At 40.6% G+C, this 24,543-nt stretch overlaps 1 protein-coding gene across 9 annotated transcripts in view; it reads right to left on the bottom strand.

Moving 5' to 3' along the window:
• Nucleotides 1-1,676: 1,676 nt before the first annotated feature.
• The window catches only part of LOC149316821 (ras and Rab interactor 2-like), a 96,982-nt gene continuing 74,115 nt past the window's right edge, over nucleotides 1,677-24,543 (bottom strand). For all 9 annotated transcript variants that reach the window (XM_089516345.1, XM_089516346.1, XM_089516348.1 and 6 more), the window contains 4 exons: nucleotides 16,512-16,817; nucleotides 13,655-13,786; nucleotides 8,271-8,434; nucleotides 1,677-5,068 (listed from right to left, as the gene is read on the bottom strand). In XM_089516345.1, coding sequence (XP_089372471.1) covers nucleotides 4,748-5,068; nucleotides 8,271-8,434; nucleotides 13,655-13,786; nucleotides 16,512-16,817 — 923 coding nt within the window. In that variant the 3' untranslated portion in view covers nucleotides 1,677-4,747. The remainder of the gene's footprint in view (nucleotides 5,069-8,270; nucleotides 8,435-13,654; nucleotides 13,787-16,511; nucleotides 16,818-24,543) is intronic.

The following is a 24,543-nucleotide window of genomic DNA, read 5'->3' as shown; positions in this document are numbered from 1 at the left end:
CTACAATGATGGCACTTACTTTTTACTGGAGATACTTCAGCATCTTGGCCATCTGCCTCTAGGTTTTAGTACACAAAAAGAGTAGAAATGATTACATTTTTAAAAATATGTAACTATGAAGGGAGAGCCAATGTGGTGCAGTGGTCTGAGTGCTGGATTAGAACTTCGGGCTAATGATGGTCTGAACTCCTGCTTAGATAGGAAAATTCACTGAGTGACCTTGGAGAAGGCAATGGCAAATTTCCCCATCCCCATAAACCCATCTTCCCAAGAAAACCCCATGATAGGTTCACTGCTGATTTGCCATTAAGTTGGAACGATTTGAAGGCACACAGCAACAGCAACCATGGGGAAGAGAAACATCTGGAGTTGTTTGCGCACTTTAGTTCTGTTTCTTACTGTCCACTGTTCTATACAATTTTACCTCCTTTCCTTCCTCTTTTCCCTTTCTCCAGTGTGTACTAGCTGCCTGTTATACAGGCTAGGAGGAAGCAGGAATTTAAAGCATAACAAGAAAAGATGTGTAGCAAAGTTAGTGGACAGAACATTCCTGATCCCTTGCTAAAGTGAGTTTCTTGCAGCAAAAAGAGATGGAGAATAATCAGGTGGTGGTTCTGAGCTGTGGTAAGAATATCACTTGTTTTTATCAGTGCATGATAGGGAAAGGGTGGGTACAAGCTGAGCAAAGCACATGGGATTGTTATAAATAGGGACTGGCTCAGAGCCATAATGTTTCTGGAGGAGGAAGTGTTTCCTTTAAAAAGACATTTTGAAAGACATCTAGGTTTTCTACTTTCCAAGCTCACCTTTTCACATGTACAGTTCAAGAATTTTAAACATGTTAATCCATCTTACCTCTGTATTAGACTGTATTGAGTATTAGACTGCAACACTGGAGACCAGGATTTAATTCCCAGCTCGACCATGAAACCCACTGGGTGACCTTGGGCAAGTCACATGCTCTCAGCCTCAAGGGAAGTCAAACCTCCCACGAACAATTCTTGCCAAGAAAACCCCATGACAGTTTTGCCTTAGGGTTGCTGAAGGCACACAAACACACACAGGTATTTCTTATGAAGTACATCTTATGATATAAACCCTACTTCATTTTCACCACTGGGAAAGAGGTGCCTGGAAGTGCCCATGTCTATCCATACCCCATCTGTTAGAGGATATTTGGAATGTGGAAGACAGAAAGGGAAAGACACAGATCCTGCAGCTTTAGTAGGAACTTAGGTACACAACTTATTCTTGTGTAGAATAAAACACCCATTTAGCCACCATCTACCCAGCCAAGCCTGTTTTCATTAAAACAAGCAAACCAACAAATCACATGTATGCATTTCAGATGTTCTGAGTATTAATATGTAGGCAAATGTGAAAATTTGTCTTCAGGGTCAACTGATATATTTTTACTACTGTAGCCAAGTTAATATAGATCGGATATAACAGGCATCACCTGAAGATGCAGCCCTAAAAGCAGTATGTTTTAATGCAATCATTTGCCAGTTAAATAAATGATAAAATCATGTGATCACTGTCTTTGTCAACCTTCTGTACCTCAACTCACAACCAATTCAGCTGAGCGATACAGTTGTTCTCCAAGTGCCTAAATAGGGATTGGTCTTTCCTCCCTCTCGCACACATGCATACACATATACACACATAAACTATAGTTAAGTATTACAATGTATTGTGTGCAAAACTACTGCTTTATCATTTACAAAATGAAATACAACACAAACACATGTCAGTGTGGCAGATATGTGGCAAATCAACACAAATCCTACAAATTGTTACATATATAACACACTGGGAGAGCCAGACACCAATATTCTTTTTGTAATTCCAGAATATTAAAAAACAGCAATTAAGAACTCAGCAAAAGCAATCACACTGTTTGAAAGACATCCTAACTATCCAGAATGGCAAAATCACTGAATATTCTGAATATGGACAAGTTATATCAATAAGCAACTTACCATCAACCAAAAATTTCAAGACTACATTACACAAGTATCTGGATTTGATGGGTGTTGTCAGGGACGTAGCCAAGGGGGGGGGGGGATCTTAGGGTCCGGACCCTCCCTTCCATTAGAAAAATGAATGGTGTGTGCTGCTGCGCCGCCACACCCAAGCCCCATTATAATGGTGGCACTTAGTCTGGACCCCCCCTTCCTAAAATCCTGGCTACATCCCTGGTGTTGTCTGTGAAGATAGCATTATATAGTTTCCAAGAATGATTGTTCCTTGTGGAGGATTTAAATTATTCAGCTGGGAAAATATTCCCGACAGAAGTAATTCTCACTCCAGGGCAAGATCTTGCATTTGACCCTGTTCCTGGAACTGGTAAAAGCTAGGCACACGTAAGTTTGGTAACAATGGCCTTTGGAAAATTGCATTCAAAACTGTCTGTATTTTTGATCACTGTATTTAAGACTGGAAAAAAACCACCTCTTCCCAAATCATTGGATTTTGACGACATTTCAGTTCTATGTTTCCCTTGCATTTTGACCAGGACATGAATGTAAGATCTCAAAGTTCTGTTATGTGTAGCAGAGCACATTTATTTTGTATTTCCTTTCCATTTCTATAAGCCCAAGCCAATGCATACTTATTAAGAAGTCACTCCTACTAAGTTCAACAGGATTCACTCTCTATGATAGTGGTAAAGCCTAATATACACATGCAGGTGAATAATGCTTTTGAGGAAAGTCAGTAGACTATACCAGTTCACACTGCAAGCAGGGGATGCTATTTTTTAAATATTTCTCTATGTGCAAGATTTTTTTTTAAAGAACCCTAGAACATGAGGCAGAAAAGAAAGGTGGATAATCTTTCTGCTTGCAGACGCTTTTTAAAAGTACAGGTTGAGTCTTCTTTATTCAGAATTCAAAAATCTTAAATATTCCAAAAACCAAAACTTTTTTCATGGGTGGCTGAGGTAGTGACTCCTTTGTTTCTGATGGTTCAAAGTTCATTTCATGCTCAACATTATTTAAAATATTGTATAAAATTACTTTGAGGCCATGACTGTAAAGTGTATATGAAACATAAACACAGTTTGTATTTAGACGAGTCTCATCTGCAAGATATCTCATTTATGTATGTGTACTGCAAATACAGGTATTCTGAAATTTAAAAAAACAAAAACAAATCCAAAATCCAAAACAGTTCTAGTCCCATGCATTTTGGATAAGGGAGACTCAACTTGTATGTGAGCTTTCAAAAAATGTAACGCTCCCCTTCCTACATGCAAGCTGAAGATGTATATACTATTCTACCACCTCACTCCCACATCATTCTGCTTCCATGTATAAATAATGTCAAAGGCCTTCATTTACTGATAGCTTTAAGAATTCTTTTATCTCAGTACCTATTGAAAATAGCATTTATATTTTCAGCCACAATCAAATGTGTTTGAGGTTCTTACTTCAGTGTGTATAAAAGTATTAAATGCATCAACTCATATTCCTGCTGTGTTTAAGACAACAGATGTCAATTCATTATTTGCACAACTACCATATATTTAAAAGTTAAAACGGTTTCCTCCATAATCTCTTCACCCCTTTTGAAAGCAGCCTGAACCAGCAGACTAAGGGTATCTTGCAATATCACTCTAGTTCCTCCATTTGAAGGACTGCCACCCATTTCTATCCTTACCAATATCCCACATGAAACAAAATCAGCATTCCACAAACATACATTGACTCACCAGAGGGGAAAAGCTAACCTCTTCAGCAATCATTACTTTTTGTCTTCAGCTCTGTGCAACAATGCTAGTTAATGAGTATTAATGAGCAAATAAAATGTTGTTAAAATGGGAACTGTGAACACATTCCCTAAGACTTTTTATTCTTTAAACAAGCTCTCTACATCCTCTCACCTCCCCATTCTGTTTATTCACCTTTCAAATCCCTCATTTAATTTTTTCCTGTATTCAAGATTGCAGTATATAAACACTCCAGAAATTTTTTACATCCAATATACAGAAGGCTTTGGGTAGCCAGTGTTAAAAATAAAACTGTTTATAGAATCATTCCAAAGGTTTTTTTTAAAAATGGTGTTTGATATTTAAAATTCTTAAATCTTGGTAGAAAAAGGCAAAAACGTTCATAGAAATGTTCAATGTAATACTCTAAAACCAGCAAGAGATCCATTTTGCATATTAAATGTTAATCACATGCATAATTATAGAACATTTTATAGCTTAAAAAAATACTTAAAAACTAATGACAGTTTACCTGCAACTGCTATAAAACTTCTGTGAAATATATAAAATCATGTTGCCTTCAGTGAAATATATATATAAAAAACTATTTCAGAGAAGACTGTTACCATCCATATAACAGAGTTTACTGATGCCCTGCATCGGATAGTATAGCATATGTACACTGGTGAAAATGGGACAGCCTATTAGTTACTTTACAAAAGGCCTGGCTATCTGAATATTTAAATGAAAATAGTGCTTGCACTAAGGATATGAAGTAAAATGTAGTATAGATCTGAAGGTGGATCTACTGTGATTAATTTCAGATGATGCTCTTGAAGAGTTCAACTCCTGTGGCTATATACAGTGGCACCACTGTTGTACACACTGAACAACTGCCTGATCATTTTATGTATATCAATTGCAGTCAGTGAGGGGTTTACAACTCTGCAAACCACATATGGGCCAAAAACAATTCAGTCAACAAGCAAACAGTGTTTTTAAGCACTTATAACACAACAATATAAAATCTCAACTTTATGAATTGTAGTCACTGTAGTCGTTCTGAAAAATGGCCCCATAAGGGTCACTGTTGATGCGCTTATAAACAAAATGGAAGACTTGGGGCTGTGGCCTACTGTGAAGTTCAGCTTTGATTTTTTGAGGATAAGTGTCTTCTGTCAGCTGCTGCCAAGTGTCATCAATGAAAAGAAACAGGCTGTAATCATCAGGATTGTCCACTTTAAACTTCTCAGCACAAAGACGGCAGACATCTTCGGTAGTGATATATGGTCTCACTAGCAAGGTTTTTCCTGTGCAGCCACTGTTTACTTCCTGGAATGCAACTCGTAGATAGTTCTGTGGAGTGAGAAACATGTGGGGAAAAAATGTCACATTCAAAATCTGACTTTAAAAACAGTAGTGTTTTACACCTGTCTTTCTGGACTTAGCAATCTGAATGAGTTGCTCCTCTTGTTAGTATTCAGAATTTTTTGCACTGTGTTTGAGACGATGTGGGTTTACTTTTTTGGACTACAGTTACTTGTATCCAGACTACATAGCCAGTGGCCAAGCTGCTGCGGCATTTGGGGAGTTGCAGCCCAAAATGTATTTCTTCTAAGGTCTCCATAGAAATGTCTCCTGCATCCCTCACATGAAAAGTACAACAAAGCTTGTCTACAATATACTATTGTGGGAAAGTACTGAGAATGTTCTGTAATGTGCTTACAGAGTGGGGTAGTGAGATCTAAGCCCTCTGTCTGGGTGGAATTTTTGCCCCTCAACATATCCATGAGTCCTCTACAAAACAGATGTTTTCCATGGCAGAAAAAACATACCTTGTGCTTACATGGCATTATAGAAAGTATGAAAACAAATAGACTCAAGTTCAGTTCTCCATGCTATTGTGTGAAACTCTATGCAACCTGCCCTTGTGAGAAACTGAATTATTTTATACTTTTGACACTTCTTTGGCTTTTTCAGACTTATTTTTCATTAGTACATGACTGGAGGTTTTCACACTTTGGAGCTTTCATTGTTGTATCCTAACAGCAAGCAAATTCAGTCTGTCTCACTAAATGGCCAGTCTGATTTCAACAAATTGACAACTGGCTGGATACAGAAAGTTACCAGGTGCTACCAAGCATTTTTTGAGGAGTGACCATTATTCTAAGTATCCTTTTTACTGAAGCTGCTAATATACTCTGCCACAGAGTTTGTACAAATATATTTCATCCTCAGCGCTGAAAATGCTGAAGAAGATTATACTTGGCTGCTTTGCAGAATACAAATCCTAATCTTTGCTTCTTAGCAGTCCCTTAAGGAAGGAACTGGCTTCAAGAAGCCATTTCTTGCATGACTGGGAAGCTCGGTTTGGAAGGTCTTCACTGTAAAATTATTTATGTACCTCTTCAGAATTACAGTTGAATATCAATGCAAGCTGTGTAATACTAGGTCAGGATCATGGGAGCTTTCTTGTCATCCAAATGCTGTGCTTGGTTTTATGTATTACTCACTACATAATCCTGGTGAGCTCATGTTTCTTATTGTTTCCATACCTACTAGTTGTTCCTGCTTTTTTTTTTCTTTTGCATTTTCATATCCCCTGTTTCTTTGCACATTGTACAAGCAATATTTATTTGTTTATAAAATCATTTGTGTATGCCCCTGAAATCATTTGTGCATGCTGACACAAATCCAATTAAAATACAAATTAGTTATTATATTTCTTGTTACTAGAGTAATCGGAAAGAATTTTTAAAAGAACACAAACCACCACCACAGATATTCTGACAAGCGGAAATTAGTCCCCTATAGTCTCTGAGGGAAGATGTGAAAGGGGGGATTGGGGGAAGGAAAAGACATGAAGAGAAAAGCAAAAAGAAATGAGGAAGGAAGGGAAAAAGAGCAGAGTATGCATGTTTGCACACAGTTTGTCCTAAGACTCTATGGAATGAGTCAGTAGTGGGAGGGACCAGGTCAAATATAGGCCAAAATGTACATTCGGGATATCACAATCAAGATTTTTGTTACTAAGGGGAGGAGAAAAACACCAATGTGCTTATTTTTGTGTAGGTATCCTCCAGCATTTTTGCAAGACTCGAATCAAACATTGGAAAGTCTGGCTAAGAATAAAATTTAAGTAGTAGAACATAACCCTTTAGCTTTCTTTAACAAACACCAAAACTGAATTAATTGCAAAGCATAAACTAATTTAATCTAACTCTACATTACTAGTCGGCTAACATGACTATGCCCAAATGGCAGACGGTTTTTCTCACAGTGTGAGTGATCTGAAAACAAATTAATGATTGTTGTCCTTTCATCTGGAATTCCAATGGTGAGATCTTGATGAAATAACAAACAGTTTCCCAATCATGACCCCGCATCCCTGGATCTCTGGGCTACAAATGAGAGAGCCTGCCCATTGGGATGCTGCAGTCGTCATCACCACTCATCCTTCTGGGGCTCTAAGTGCCATACAGAGAATTAGCCCTTTCACAAGAGAGGTGATGAAAGGGCTAATTCTCTGTATGGCACTTAGCAATGACTAGCACAAAGGAGTTTGTTGGAGAATATGTTTCTTTTCACATGTTTGGGCATTCAGTATTAACAAGGGTGAGTTGGGATCCTGTCTAACACAAGGATAGACAAAAGTCATTTGCTGTTAGGGGCAGCCTAAACCAGCCCCCTTCCAATGAAATGGTCAATAACACCCCCTGGGAGCTTCCAGGGCTCAAATTGCTATTTTGGGCCCAATATATTTTTTTAAAAGTGGGAAGTCACAGAGAGATTAGCAAAGGTGGATGCTGGGCAGAAGCAGCCCTCTAAGGTCCCAGCTTGTCCCCCCAGAAACTGCTCACCCCAAGTGTAAGTGCAAAAAGGACACACAGAAGGGGGCAATGTATAGCTTGTTCTCTTTTACTGGCTCATTTCCAATAATAAAGCTGGAAAGACAAGATAGTGCTAGAACCAACAGAGAGAGGAAAGCAAAAGATGCCTCCTCCCAACATGTGTGGAACATTCACCTCTCCTTTTCAAGTTTTAAAAAGACATCAACGCACACTTCTTATATGCAATGAAAAAGATACATTAATGATATCTACATCTACATCTACCCCAAACATCATGGATGTAGAGGAATGTGAACTGCCTCATAGCTGCCAGCATTTCTCAGATGAAAACCAAAACAAGAAATATGTGGCCTAGCAACAGTGTGGTAAAACTGGAAATTTTTTTACTGAGGATGAGCAGATAAGCTAGGAGAGGATCCAGCAGCTTGCTTTTGCCCAAGTTTACTGGGAACAGAAAGGTTCTGCTCCCATCTGCTCAGTTAAGTGAATGCAAACTACATTTGCACTTTGAACTCATGTTTCCAGCAAGTGAAGTAGGCTGAGGTCAAAGGAGGGAAATGGGACATTTTAAAAGGAAAAGTGGATTAATCAGGACTGTGAGGTAGTTTACTTCATACAATGCAATCCAAATCCCTCATGCTATCCATTACACCATGCCGGTGCTCTGCCTTTTATAAACACAGCTGCAGCAAAGAAATCAACTGTACCTGAAAATCATCAACAGATGGGATTGTTCTGTTTGTTGTTCTTCGCTTATGCCACTGCCTGAGAGTATTTCGAGCTTCTGAACACAATAGCCTGGCTGCTTGTTCTTCCTGAAAATTCTTAATTAAAGAAAGTGCTCCATATGCACTTGTCAAATAGTAGCCCCCTGTAAAGATACCAAATAAAGAGTGTTCTTCAAGATATTACCAACAGTCCAGTTATCAAAAGCAGTATAAGGCTTGCTATATCCATGTATGCAGGAAGGATCTTCCATCTTACATACTGTAAGTACTAGCAGACAGCACATCTTAGGAACTAATATCTACCCATCTGTTGGGCATTTGAAGCAGAGGCAATGACTGTGCTTTAAAAACCTTATTTCAAAGAGTCCTGGAGCATCTCAAAAGCCTGTCAGGGCCAGGGCTTCCTCAATAAGTAGATCAGTGATACTAGTAGAATTTTCCCCAATGACCAAAGACACCACCCTGGTGCTAGAGGACCACCTTGAGGGAAAGGAGGGGAGCTTGACCAGTTGCTGTTTCTCTGTTTTATGAGCACGCCTTCTGGAATACAAACATGAGTGCTTGCTTTCTACCTCTTCACAGGACAAGGCCCTAATCTTGCAGTAGGAACCACTATCCATCTCCAGCTGGAGACTGTTACATTCCTGGACTGGTCTATTTGTGGTCTATTATAATTCTGTTCCCCTGACCCAGTGCCCCACAGCCTGCAGGTGTGTATATAAAACTGGGTGGCTGAGACAGATTAAGGATTATGTTGGTGTATTGTCCATCCAGCTAGTTAACATTCTCTCTTCCTAAGGTACAGTATCTGAGATGGTCTTGGTATTGGAGTCTCCTTGGCATGTAGCGCTGGGGGATTTCAACATCCATGCTGATTCTGCTCTTTCAGGAGTGACTCAGGATTTCATGTCCACCATGGCAACCATGGGTCTGTCCCAAGTGCTATTTGGCTCTACTTGGGGCCAAGTGCTGGGTGCACTCTGGACATTTTATTCTGTGTTGACTGGGATTACAGTGATCTGGGAGAAGAGGTACTTTCCATACCTGGTCAAATCCCTGGGACTTAGAGCCTCTGCTGAGGTGGGGGACCATTTAGGTCCCCCACCGAAATGGTTGCTTATCAAGCAGATAGATTCATGATGGTTCTTGGGGAGTTTCCTGTTGCCTCTGCAGGCAATCTTCCTGAAGCCCTTTGACCTTGGGAATGGGGAAATGGCCAGGGTGATAGGCACCAATCACTTTTCATTACCCACTCTCACAGAGTAGAGCTACACCAGCCCCCTAGTTCTCTAAAGAGCTGGCAGCAATGACACAGGTGAGACAATAACAAGAGCGACATTGGCAGAAAACCCACAGTGAACCTGACCAAACATGGGCTAGAGCCTACTTGAGGGCTTACTCTGTGCCAATGAGGCAGCAGAAAAGTCTGCCTGGCAAAGAACCATCCAGCAGAGATCGTGTGAATTGTTAGGGTCTTGTTACATCTTGGCCCTCAAGAGCAGGATCTGGACCACTCAAAAGCCACGTGTGATCAATTTGCTAAGCACTTTGCAGGTAAAATAATTCAGATCCTTTCTGACTTGGATGGTAGAATTTATACAGACCCTGTGGATGTAACCTTGGTCCCTGCTTGTCCAATGCTAATGGATCATTTTCACCTTGTGCAGCATGAAGATGTGGATAGGATTACTGGAGCACCCTAAGCCACCAAGGTTTGCTATATCCTAGCTCTTTCTGGCTTAACGAAGAGGTCAGGAGTGGATGGGTTATGGTATGCAATGCCTCTCTCCAACCAATGCATGGTGTCAGCCTGCCTAAAGGAAGCAGTTGTACGTTTCTTGTTTAAAAAGGCCTCCCTGGATGGAATAATAATTAGCTGGTCTCCAATACCCCATTTTTGGGCAAGGTTCTGGAGTGTGTGGTGGTCTCCCAGATCCAGGGATTTCTGGATGAGACTGATTATCTGGACCCATTTCAATCTGGCTTCAGGCCTAGTTATGGAATGGAGATTGTTTAGTGGATGGCGTTTGTCAGGAAATGGAAAGGGCAATGCGTCCATGTTGGTTCTGCTGGACTTCTCAGTAGCATCTGATACCACCAGCCATGGTATACTTCTGGGTTGCCTTATTGGGATGGGGCTTGGCAACACTATTGGCAGTGGTTCTATTCCTTTCTGGAGGGGCAAACCCAGAAGGTAATGCTGGGAGACTCTTATTCAGCTCCTTGGCCACTGAGCTGTGGGGTCTCATAGGGTTCTGTTTTGTCCCTCTATACTGTGTAATTTGGGAAGTCAGATGCCACCACTATGCTGATAACACTCAGCTCTATCTCTTTTTTCCACCTCAATTCAAGGAAATTGTCTCTTGCTAAACCAGTGCCTGTCAACAGTGATGGGCTAAATGAGGGTGAAGCCCAGTCCAGACAAGACAGAAATGCCCTGGTCAGTCAAAAGGCAGATCAGTAAACAAGGATTCAACTTGTGCTGGATGGGGTTACACTCCACTGAAAAAGCAAGTATGCAGCTTGGGTGTGCTCCTTGTTTCAGCCTTAACTCTGGATGTCTAGGTTTCTGAGGTGGCCAGCAGCACACAGCATTTGGAAGCTGCAGTCAAATTACTAACAGGTGCTGGTAACAGGGAAAATACAGCTCCCTTACTGGAACAAAATCTGTTTCCAGGCACAAGTCAAAATGCTGGTTTTGACATATACTCTCTACGGCTCAGGTCCAGGCTGTTCAAGGGATCATATTTTCCCAAATGAGCCTGAACAAGCTTTAAGATCTGCAAGAGGAACTTCTCTATATCCCACTGTCTTCATAATGGGAATGTGGAAGAGGGCTTCTCTGTGGCTGCTCCCACACACTGAAACACCCTCCCTAGGGAAGCTACAATAGCCCCTTTGCTGTCCTTTAGGTGACAAGACCTTTCTTTTCCACCAAGCCTTTGGAAATTGATTTTTTTAAAAAGGGCTTTGTATGGTGATGTAGAATTTTTGATTTAGAGTAAGATTTTAGATTATTTTAATTTTGTTGTTATTTAATACTATTTTGATCTTAATTTTGTATGTTTTAATTCATGCATTTTATGACTTTCTGTAAACTGCTTTGAGTCCCAGCCTAGAAAAAATGTGGAATATAAATAAAGTGATAGATGAATGAATGGATGGATTTGCCCATTAAGCTGTATATGTATTTTGCAACCTACAGCTGTACATGAACATTGGGTATCTTTTCTTAAATGATAAGATTTATGAAATCTGGTTAACATGCCATGTGAACTGAATAGGCATGCAAAACATGCCCAAGAATCCTCTGCAAGACTCAGTCCACTGTACCCAGTTCTTCACCATATTAATTGGAATTCTGCTCACACCCACCACCCAGGATTTCTGGAAAAAACAGATTTATTTTGTTACAATCAGCGGAGACACAGGAAAGTTTGATGCAGTTTGGAGGCCAGTCACTTGGCAGGAAGCTTCCCCTTCTTTGTTTTTGTTTTGCTCTTGGAAAGAGAAATTCCCTGCCAGACTTAACAGCTTCAGCATTCTTTCGCTTTCAGCTATCCCAGGAGGGGAGGGGCCTCTGGAATCCTTCACTTTTCCATGCTTATAGTGAGCCAAGTAACTGCAGATGTGGGGCAAGTTTCAGAGAAAAGCTACTGAACTCTTTCAAACAGAAAACAAATTCCAGGTCTTACTTGAAAATCAAAACTGTGTTTTTCAGGAGTTACCCAAAGTGACCGCAAACCACGTATTCCCAACTAACTCAGATAGAACCAAGAGGAATTTCTTTTAAAAAGACACTAGTTCACATGTTTTTCTCTCTCCAGGGATTAGCCTAAGGGCCTAGCAGGAAAAGTATATTCTTGGCTGCAAGAATATCAACTAGGGAGCGATTTATCTGTGTGGCTTATCCAATCCATGCTTTTTTTTAACCTGTGTATTACAAAATGTAGCACAGGAAGTAGCCTTAACAGGGTTACAGAAAGTATGCATACAGCACAATGATTAAGAGATTCAGGGGCTGTGCAGAGCGGCCATTAAGGCCGACCAGGGGCGGAGTCGGGGTGTGGCATCCATATGACACATGTCCCAACTCTGCCCCCATGGTGACGTGATGATGTGTGCCGCTCCACACGGTGCACGGCATCATGGCGCTCCTCTGGTACTGCATTTACATGATGCAACCCCAAAGCCTTGGCTATCGCACCCTGGAAAGGCCACACCGGGCACTGCTGGAGGCGGCTACAGGCCACCCCTTGAGGCGGTCTGCACAGCCTCTCAATTACAACCCCCAAAGCCTTGTTCATCAACTCATGCTCTCATCCTTGTCCCCATTCTCTGTTTACAAGATGGGGATAAAAACACCAGCCACCCATACAGTACTTCTCTACTACAGATGACACACGAGAGATGCTCGGAATACACTAAAGCATTGTATAAATTATTGTTTCTCGTAATATTCTTTAGTTCTACCACTCAGACCCAATTTTCCAAAGAAAAACACCTGACAAAAGTGATGGAAGCCATTTTGTACTTAACTGCAGAGGATCCTCGTGTGACAAGCAGAAAAGGAGTGGCACAATCCAAAAAAGATTGACACACAGACTATATTAAATTGTAACTATATTAAAGTGCTCCATAGTGTAGAGCTAAATGCTCATAGTTAGTTGTCAGTATATTATGGAGCACAGCCATTTCTAGCACCTGTAAGAAAGTGACTTTCTTCTCAATTAACTGGAAGGGGGAAGCTGGCCAAGACTACTAAAATGTGTACTGCTAAATACAAATCTGAAGGAAGACTTTTTCATCCTTCATCCCTCAGAAAGAAACCATCTCTATAAAGCAGATGAGATGAGATTCTTTTTTTAAAAGAAACACATGTTATTCCTTCAGAAAAGTTAAAAGAAAAAAGCTGCTCATATTGTGAGAATACAGCTATCTGTAACAAGAACTATTTTCACAGCTATTTCCAGACTCTGCAACAAAATGTTGTGTCTGATCCAAACCCAACCTAGATAACACTAAAGCGTGTAAGCAACAATATATCAAAGCTACTGTTAAGGAATCGGGTGAAAGCAGTCATCACTATCCAAGCTCCTATGCTCACATTTCCCCCAACAGGTTTGCACACAAGCCCTTGAAAAAAGTTTCCTCTTCTCACTCTCCATGCCAACAGGAAGCGAGAGCTTGTAATCTTGTTTGGTTAGGACTATCTTTATGTTATGTTTGTAGGAATTACTTGATAAGATGTTGGTAACAAGTTAGAAGCTTTGGAATGCCTTTAAAGGCTCTTTATTCCAGCATGTTATCAGTCATCAAATTCCTGGGGAAAGAGTCATCCGTAGAGTCTCAAGGGCATTTACCTTCTCCATGCAGCAAAGTGGGGTCCAGCAGCTCCATCATGTATTCAATTTCAGCATCCAACTCCAGCATGTCACACTGAGCTACAACATAAGTCAGCACTGGCAAAAAGTCATCAGCTCCATACATTCTCCCTTTGGTGAAAGTTGAGGAAGAATGGAGAGAGAAAGTAAAAGTATAATTAAAACTCACTGCCAATATTTATGTACAGTACAGTGGGGCCTCAGCATATGCGGACTTTTTTTAAGCGGCTTTGAGCGTACGCGCTCAAGCCGCTGGGCGCACGCGGGGCAGAAGGGGCGGCGCGTCCCATTCAGTTGAATGAGCGCGCGCGCCCGTTGCACCCCGCGCACCTCCGCGCCGCTGTGCACGAGCCCCATTGTTTACAATGGGGCTCGAGCATAGGCGGAAATCGCCATACGCGGCGGGATCCGGAACGGATCCCCCGCGTATGGCGAGGTTCCACTGTATTCATTTATTTGCTCTTTTCCATTTTAAAAAATTCTGTCCCATGCTGCAGTTTCAATTCAGTTCTATAATTTTAGGTCTGTGACAAGAGAATGTTTTCAACATATATATACCACTATTACTGGACCCATTGCTGTAGTATTAACCTGAGGGCCCACAGACGGTATGAGTGCAGCCCAAACGGAATTTAACAGAACAGGAGCACATACTGATACATTTTACATGCCCTCACTAGCTGAGGCAGTGGGGCTCTTTAAAGGGTGGCCTCAGGCCAGAGCAGAATTAAGCACTAAGGACAAAATAAGTCAACATTTAAATGTGAGGAGGTCTACCCTTCACATGTAATTTTAAACATTCAGTTTAAAAGTGCTGCAGCTGATGTCAGTCAGATAACCAGATGTTTTTGTGAAGCTTTTAACTGGCTCCATTTTTTAAATGCAGCATAGCTATCAAGATTTGGGCTGCTGTCACACTACAAAATTCATGCAGATTAATGCTGTTTTAACTGTCATGGCTCCATCCTATGGAATCCTGAGACTTGTAGTTTGTTGTGGCACCAGAACTCTTTGACAGAGAAAGCTAAATAGCTCACAAAATTACAAATCCCAGCATTCCATAGCAGTGAGCCATGGCAACTACAAATCCAGGAACCCAGTGAACCATGGCAATTGAGCAGTGTCAAACTACATTAATTCTGCTAGCTCACTGGGTTCCTGCTAGTAATAAAACTGGTGTTCTACCAAACTTGTGGTGAACCCTATCTAGTAAGCTTTTAAGTGGGACCAGAACTCTAGGGAAAGACATGCCTACACTGGCATTTAGTCACAAACATTCTGATGGCTCAGCCTACTTCCAAATTAGGAAGCTAAGTTTTGAAAACAAAACTGAAGTGACCACTACATAAACAGAAGTGGGGGGGGGGGGGGAACCACACCATTTTCTTCAGTGTTCTGCACAATGAGAAAGTACAGTTTATTGCAATAAAGGCTTCTTCCAGACAAGGCTGTTATTGTCCTCTCATACAGCATCATTCATATAATTTTGCTGCAATTTGATGTCATTTTCCTTTTATACTCTCCTCATATTTTCCAACTGGTTCTTCAGTGTTTTCTCTTACTACACAGGGTTCAGAAGAGAAGGATGTAACAATTGTACAGTGTCTTTTGACTGGTAGTGCTAGTACTTGTTATGCCTGGAAGTACCCCAGCAGCAGTGTTGCCAGTTTCCGGGGAATTCCCCAGAATCCAGGGAATCTAATTAATTTATGTCCGGGGATTTTGATTGAATAATAATAATAATAATAATAATAATAATAATAATAATTAGGAAATTCTGGAGATTTTGGTAAAACATTCCGGGGATATATCTTTGAGGCTTGTTGGCAACACTGCCCAGCAGCATAGCTGCCTTGAATTCATGTTTTGAAGTGAAGGTGGGGTATAAAGTGAAAAAAAAAGAGGAAGATGTCATCTTCTGGAACAGAAGCAAACCTTCCTGGCATAGAATCTCATTCATTTGTGTTAATGTTGTGGTACCTTCAAATGATTTCAACTAAAAATATTACAAAGTTGCGCAAGTTTGTGCAATATTAGAACACAAAGTTTGCTTTTTACATCCAGCTAGGCCAGTCAGTTTGGAAAGCTTTCTATAGGAAGGAATGTGTGTCACACCCACATAAGAATATCTGAGCATATTCTTAGCTCTCAGAATCCACCATCTCTCCTGCATTAAATGTTTTCATAATACCTCCATTATTCTAGATGATAAGAGCTGCACTAGTAGCTGTGTTGATGAATTACTTTTTATGTAACAAAAATGACGGTGATAACATATTAAGAACTTTTAGGGAAATCTAACAATTTATATATGTGTGTGCGCACATGCCATACTCAGCACCAGAAGCATATTAGGCCATTTAAAGTCCGGTGGGTTTTGTATTAAAGTTTAAAATGATGGAAGAGGGATTTCTAGATAAATGAGACATTTGCCACTATGGCAATGCCACATAATGCCCTATTTAAATACAGATCAACACATAGCTTCTATTGCTTCCCTAAAGTATTTAGAAAAGGGATTCTAAGGCTGACTTGTGGTTTACTAGATTTCCCATTGCTTTTTCAAATGTTTTCAAGAAATTTGTTATAGCCACAATTCACTGCACCATGCTAAGAACAGTAAAGTTTTGGAAATAAATGGAAACACCCCACCTCACCAGGGAGCAAGATACAGACTCTCTGAAGAGGACTACACCACATTCCAAATTCCTAGAGACAAACTGGGGGGGGGGGGGAGTGGAAAGTCTGGCAGAGGATTAAACATTTGTTCATTTTCCCCCCTCCAGAAACACTCCTGAAAGGGTAGAAACTTTGCCCATGAACTGGTGGCATTTACCTGAATTGTTCTCCATGACAGTATAAATCAGCTTGCACACTCTTAGTAGTAGCATGACTTTCTTTTCAGGAGAGTACATTTTCTGCATGGTCATGAACTTGACCTTAATCTTTTCAACATCTACAAAGTCTGGTGTTGGGACAAACACCCCCAACTCCTGAGGATTTCGCTGTCGGACCAGTTGGAGGTTCTCTTTCAACTGCTTCCAGGAGCCATCAGCTGTATGGAACTCTTTCAGCATCACCTCAACATGGCCCTTCAGGGGTTTCAGGATGCACTTATGCATGGCCTTCTCTAACACCACATCTGCAAAGACACAGGAAAAGCTCAGCTCATAATCTGGCAAAGAAACCTGATTTTTGTTCTCCCAAAGGAGAGAGAGAATGGAAATGATTTAATAAAGTCAGAATAATAATTCAGTTAGCATTCCAGAGGAATCTTAATGACAAAACCAGATGCTGTTATTCGTACTAATTTAGAAAAGAAGAACCTGTACAATAAATAGCAAATTGCTCAAAGTACGTCCCATATTTTTAAATTTAGAACATGAATCTCCCTGAATATGTCCTTTACTATGCTTTTGTTTTACAGGATTTGCATAGGAAGCCACAAACTAACACAGTTTGATTTTCTCAAAAAGATTATGCTTTGATTCACTACTCTCCACAAAAGAACCAGTGAACATAAAATGCAACTGGGTGGAGTGGGGTAGAGGAAGCAACAGGGATGCAGAAAAATAGGAAGAGGTCAGGTCTGTAAGCACACTTAGTAATCTGATATAGTGTTACAGTCAACACTTCAAAGTGGCTCCCAGAAGGGCCTATCTAGTTACAAAGGACAAGCAATTGGTGCAAAGACAAAGCACAAAGCAGACATTGGGTTTTGAGACTAATACAAATCACATAACTGATCCCACATAGGGATCTGATTTCACATTGCAGAGAAAGAAAACATGATGCTAAAATAACATCCATTGCAGGCAGTGATGTTCTGAGAATGTTCATCCCAAACACAGCACATAACCGTCCAATCAGAACAGCCTCTACCCCTAGCAGCCTACTTTTTCTTTCCCTTTTTCTTTCCTTAAAATAAAACCTAAAGGGAGGGGGGGGGGGAAACAAAGCAAAACATCAGCCTGCACCTGCCATACACTTTTTCTTCCATTTCTGAATGATATCCATGTGGCATGCAGAGGACTTCTGAGGGAAAGGAATGGAAGAGAAGGAAGGGCAGCTGAATACCAGAATTTCACTTTCAAGCCCTGCAAAGTATAAATTTTTTTGAACTTAAAAACTTAAAATTACATATTTTAAAGGGGGAGAGACAGTTCACAAAGGCTGATCAGGACAGGGTGACCAAATGTTATAACTGCAAAGGTGGACAAAGCACTGCCAAACATAGGACGCTGAAGAAAAATATAGGACCCTTGTCAAATAAAAGCTAAAGACGCTCATATATTGTTATGACACTATAGCTCTAAAAATCAATCCTTCCTTCCCTCTCCCCCACATACAAGCTGCCCCCACAGCTGAAATCTGTGAACAACTGCAAGAATGTTTCTTGATATTAGGCTACTATGTATGATACACAGTCAATATTTGTAACCTTTAACAACTAACTGTTTGCATACCTCAAAGATAGGATGCACTTTATCAGCTCCACATAATTTGGCTCCCTCTAGATTACATTTCTCTGACATTTCTGACACTTCTCCCAAACCAAGGGCTCAACACTGTTTCTCTTGTTCCACTGAGATACAAACAACACTTTACCATTTCAAGTAGAAGTGTAGGGAATAATGAAACATATTTTCACAGCCCTTTTTTAAACTTTGGAAGGATTTAAAATGGTTTTAAAGAAAAACACTACATGTTTATCACATCATCCTTTTTACTTCATCTGCTTTTAGTATACCGAAATAATCTCAAAGGTTGGGCTATGGATTTCATGCCAGATGTAAATGGAGTGCCAGCATTAGGGTACTGATGTCCAGTGTTGGACTAAAACTAGAGGGATTTGGCTTCAAATCCTCAATTGGCTCAGACACTGACTATTCTGGGAATTGCAGTTTTGTGGGACAGTTGGACTTATCTGTCAGAGAGCTCTGGTTTTCTCAAACAGAGGTTAGCAAGAAACAAAGCTCTCAGGATACCTGATCAATTGTCAGTTTTCTCTGTTGTCTTTTCACTGGCAGGAAAAGATGTTTTATTCAAACACAGCCTTGGTATTTCAGCTGGGTTGCTACTGCAAGGGGTTTAACTGGGTGCTGTTTTCTGTATACTGATGTGCTCTAATCATGTTTCAATCTAGTTATACTTTAATTGTATTTTTATTTTTGTTATTGTGTGCCTTCAAGTAATTTTTGACTTATGGCGACTCCATCATGGGGTTTTCTTCGCATGTTTTGTTCAGAGAGGATTTGCCATTGCTTTGCCCTGAGGCTGAGAGCATGTGATTTGCCTAATGGGTTTCATGGCTGAGTGGAAAATCGAACCCTGGTCTCCAGAGTTGTTGTCCAGCACTCAAATGACTATACCATGCTGGCTTTGTATCCCACTTTCCCCCAAAATTGGGTCTCAAAGTGAGGGTTTGCCAATGCCTTCCTCTGAGGCTGATAGTGTGACTTTACCAAGATTACCCAATAGGTTTCCATGGCCAACTGGGAATTCAAACCCTGGTAGTTGAATAGTGTATTGCCAGCTTCTTAAATGCCATTTATTTTCAGAAGGCTGGGATATAGTTATAACAAGTAACAAAAAAAATTATTAAAAATGTTTATTTAATGTATATCCTGCCTTTCTCCTGGTGCAGGACCCAAGACAGTGCACAGCACCTTAAAAATACTTAATATACAAGTTAAAATACAATTAAACTAACTAAAGCCCCAAACAGACAGTCTGAATGAAGTGGCTTCCGGCTGCTTTGAAGGCATGCCATATATTGTATATGACACATGCCTCTAAAGCTGCCGGAAGCCGTGCCGAAGCTATGCTCTGGTCCTTAGGATCAAAGCAAAAAGAAGCTGGGAAAACCCGACTCCTGGCCAGCACCAGTCGGACCCTGCATCCGCGGCCCGCCTTGGGAGCGAGCCATGTGGACAATGGGGTTCTGACTTGCTTCCGGCTGGAGTTGATCGAGGCTGCTCCTTCGCACCCACTTGCTTCACCTCTAGGTTAAAAGAATACTTTAAAAACATGAGTTAAAACAGCATTAAACACATTTAACAGATGATGCAATTAAAAAAACACTACGCCCTATCCCCATCTCTATCTGCTGTATCTGCTGTCTGTATATCTATTCTGTCTATCTAATCTTTCTGCTCTATCTGCTGACACTAAATGCCTCCTTAAATAAAAATAACTTCACTTGCCAGCAGAAAGAAAACAGGGCCCTCCTGTGGAAGAGAGTTCAACAACCTGGGAGCAGCCATACCAACCATGCCTGTGAAGGTGGTGGGACTGAGAGAAAGTCCTCCCCTGCAGACTTTAAGGCACATGCTGCTTTATATAAGGAGATACAGTCTTTCTAGACAGAAGCTAGAAAAGTCAAAACTGGCACTTTTAATTATGCCTGGAAATTGAGAAGAAGCCAATGTTTTTTGTTCAACGGTGTGTGTGTGTCACATGATCCCTGTACCCAGCCCCAGTCAACAGTCTGGCTGTAGCATTTTGAACTTGCTGAAGTTTCTGAACAGTTTCCAAGCGCAGCTCCAAGGAGAGCACATTATAGTAGTCCAAACTGGATGTAATCAAGGCATGTGTCACCATAGTTAGATCTGAGTTCTCAAAGAATGAGAGCAGCAGGTGCACTCGTATTAATTGTGGAAATGCACTCCAGGACACAGCTGAAACCTGGGCATCCAGGCTCAGCTCTGAATTCAGGAGCACACCCAAGCTGCAAACCTGGGGAATGTAATCCCATCCGCCACAGATTGAATCCCTATTCCCTGATCTGCTTTCTAACTGACCAGGATCACCTCTGTCTTGTCTGGGTTAAGTTTCAATTTGTTCCTCTTCATCCAGTTATTAATGACAACAGGCTTTGGTTTCAGTAGAAAACCAGCTTCCTTGGAATTGAATGAAATGAGTTGTCTATCATCAGCACACTTGATGACACTGAACCTCAAAACTCCAGATGACCTGTCCAGCAGATTCATGTAAATAGTGAACAGCATGGAGGACAGAATCAAGCTTTGAGAGAAACCACAGGATAGTGGCTTGGGTATTGAACAGGCAATCCCCAGCATCACCTTCTGAGTCTGCCCCTCCAGAAAAGACCAGAACCACTGTAAACAGTGCCCCTGAGCCTCACTCATGTCAGAATGAGCCCAGAAGGATACCATGGTCCATGGTATCAAAAGCCACCAAGAGCTTTAGCAGAACCAACAGGGACACACTTTCCCTGTCTAGTTCCCTGCATAGGTCATCTAACCAAATACGTCTCCATCCTATAACAAGGCCTGGTGTCAGATTTAATCCGATCTAGATAATCTGTTTCATCCAGGTACCCCTGCAGTTGGAAAGCTACTGCACACTGTAGTGGTTTGCCCAAAAAAGGGGATATTGAAGACTGGGATCCAGGAAGGATTTTTCCCAATAATGGCCTTATCACAGCCTCTTTTAGTTAAGATGGAAACTGCCTTGCTGTAGTAAGGCATTCACGACTCCTTTTACCCAAGCTGTCAGTTCCCCTTGGGCTGCTTTCAACATCCAGGAAAGATCCAGTATGCATATGGTAGAATGAATGGCACACATTTCCTTAAGAATTACACCCGTAATTCTCACCAGCAGCACACAGACCAATCTGTGCTGGCAGTCTCTTAAACCTCTGTGCAGTCACAGAAAGTTGAAACACTTACCATCATACCTCAATGGCAAAGCAAAGGCATAAGACAGTTTCAGCCCTGTGGCCTACTTTTTTCCTTTCTTTCACTGAATTAATATGATTTGTGGGCACAGTGGGAAATACTTCATCCCCTGGAAAATCGATACCCTCTGTTATTGAATCCGATACCTCATATATATCCTTGTGACTACTATATGTCTTAGAAAATATATAAAGCTGGTTTTGGTTTCACAGTTTTTGTGTGTGTTTTAATAGACATGTGTGCTTGGGGCTGCAGACATGGAAGTATTTTGAACCACTGCTTAATTCCATCATGCTTTATCACAAAAACTAGTTTGACAGGCAATAGCAGCCCCTGATCATTTTTAATTAAGTAAAGTGATTTAATTAAAGCTGTATGTAGACTTACTATTAGCCACTTGAAAGTGGAAAGAGGAAATGCTTTGATAGGGTGAGCAGTTTCCCTGTGACTTCTGGAATTCCCAGCTGCATCCTGTACTGAAATACTCTTTTGAAATCTTTCAAAGCAGCACAATACAGAGAGAGAGAAATTATCTGAGTAATCTTTTAACATTAAAAGGTCCTCCAATTTAACCTTGTTTATTTTGAAATATTTATTGCTACTCAGAACAGTAATTTCACAAGCCTCTTCTCAGTGTTCTGGTCCTTCATTTTGGTTGATGATGAAAATTCTTAGATTCTGAGCCTAGAAGGCTGGAAATTCCTAAGTTAAAAAAGATAGCTTGGTGTTTTGTTCACATTGTCACATTCCTGCCAGTTGTCAAACTGTACATCACAGGCAATTCACCACTGTAGCACACTGACAGCAGAATACTTATGTCAGGAGATGTGAACCTATGCCAGGAGATGTGGCCATCATGTTTTTAATTCAAGAACATATATAAATTTCACTCATTTAATAATTTATTATGAAGCACAAATATGTTACCTATATAAAACAAGAAAAAGCTTCCATAATGTAATCTCTAAAAGCTATGAATTAGAAAATCCCTTGCTCACATCTCACTAATGCCATATAAACTCACTCACTAAGGAGAGGTCTTAGGTAAGCCTCAACTCTATGCTTGGAAATGTAAGTTTTAAGTAACTTGTCCAAGCTGTGTCTCAGTACTGGGATGGCATCTGTTAATTTATGGATTATCTTTCTCTACATTATAAATCTTTCTGATTTGCAATCAGTTAATAGTCTGTCCTATGTCATAGGTTCAGGGCAGCTTTGGGCATTTTTAGATTTACCCCTACTCCATAATCCACTCCATTTTTCCTTCAAAATGGGAAAGACATTCCCCATCACTTGTGACATCCATTCTTGTTTGCATGCCATTGCTTCTTGCATTCTACAACTGGGTCCCACAGAGAAGCAACATCTAATTCCACATGTATCCTTTTTCTCCTTACTTAACTCAAAATGAAGACATATGCCCCAAGCAAAACAGAAAAGGGAGAAGTATTGCCCATCACCCCAGGCGTCACCCTAATGGTAGCTCAGATTTATTTTATTTATAGCCTGCATTTCTCCCAGCACAGAACCCAAGGCAGCCAGATATCCAGCATCCTTTGGCAACTACCTCTATGACAATATTTGCTCTGAAGATTTCTAACCAGGAGAAGGGAAATAGTCGCTAGTGAAATGCAGCCTCCTGTATGAATTTAAGTTGCCTCATAAATAGGAGAGCCCAAACACACTGCATTCAAATTTAACAAATTTCATGGAAGGGATCCAGTGAGAACATAAAAAATTTCTGCTCTCATAAGTGCCCACATGGGTTGTTCTGCCTTGAGTGAGAGGCAAAAAGGGTCCCTCAGCACCCTTGTGTAACATTCTATAGATCTTTATGGTCCAGAGGAACCTCATCCAAAAACACATCAACCAAATCCCTTCAAGTATAAGGGGCAGGCATTGGTTTATGAGACAACTGAGCACTTCAAAACACATCTCAGGGAAGGCCACCTTTTCTTCTATAAATACATGGTAAAAATTGCAATATCAGAACTGCTTATTTTCTGGCTTTTCTAGGAATAACCTCTCATATCTGTCATGTCAAAAATATGTCTCTTTATTTATAAGATAATTAAATAGGATACCCTTGGTTTATCTTTGCAATAATGATTTCCATGAGGTAAATCTGAGCAATTCTTGTTGTGGTTGTTCATGAAACTTAAAAAGGCAAACAATTAGGGAGATGCAGAAAAAAAAGGGGTCTGCACCCCAAATGGGGGGAAATCCCAAATTTATCTACAGCTGTTTTTTTATATATTTCAATTATATTTTATATTTCAACTTCTCTCTCCACCAGTTATACAGTTAGCTTTAGAATTATGAGTAAAATAAGGAGTTAATAGCCATTAGGGGCTGCCATTAAAGATTGTTCCAAACTGAGAAAAGTTGTTCCTCACTCTGGTATATGACTGCCCAAAGTTCTGCTTGATCCAAGCAGCCAGAATTCCCCAGGGGCAGCACTATGTATTCTGAGACATAGTCCAATGAACCTGGAGAGCCCACACTGAGTTTTAGGAGCAGGTAATAAAGTAAAATAACATGATATAAGGTAATATTATTTGGTTCCACAGCAAATCTGTGGTTAAAAGCCTCTCAATTTTATTTCTTCCCTATGTCACATACAGGCATAAATACTCTAAAGGCACAAGATCCCATTTGATATGGGAAGATAAGCAGGGTCAGCCCTAGATAGTACTTGGATGGGAGACCGCCAATGAATACCAGGTGCTGTAGGCTATATTTCAGAGGAAAGCAGTGGCAAAACCACCTCTGAGTATTCATTGCCTAAAAAGCCCCTTTGAAATTAATGGGATTGCTATAAATTGATAGGTCACTTGAAAACATACATACACGAAGTAGACACACAAGGCACACACACACACACGCTTTCCTACAATGTCAGGGAATAATCATCTGGAGGTTATTTTAAGCATGCCTAGTCTTGGAGGGATCACATTACCAGAAGAAAAGTCAGACCAAGGAGGAAATGGCACAGTTTAACCTAGAAAGAAAAGCATGCATCTTTTTCCTGAGCCCCAATTAATCCCCCATTTCTGTTTTATTTTAATAGAGAGAGTAAATATGACAAAATAAGATGAGGAGTAAAATGGATTAGGTTGGCCTTTGTTATATAGCCTGTGATGATTCAGTCCATCTGCCACATAG

Source organism: Sceloporus occidentalis, unplaced genomic scaffold, assembly GCF_023333645.1.
Source record: "Sceloporus occidentalis isolate IW3139 unplaced genomic scaffold, rSceOcc1.0.p SCAF_3, whole genome shotgun sequence".
In the NCBI taxonomy this organism is placed as follows: domain Eukaryota; kingdom Metazoa; phylum Chordata; class Lepidosauria; order Squamata; family Phrynosomatidae; genus Sceloporus; species Sceloporus occidentalis.
Note: the sequence above shows the minus strand (reverse complement) of the source record. Positions and strands in the feature narration are given on the sequence as shown.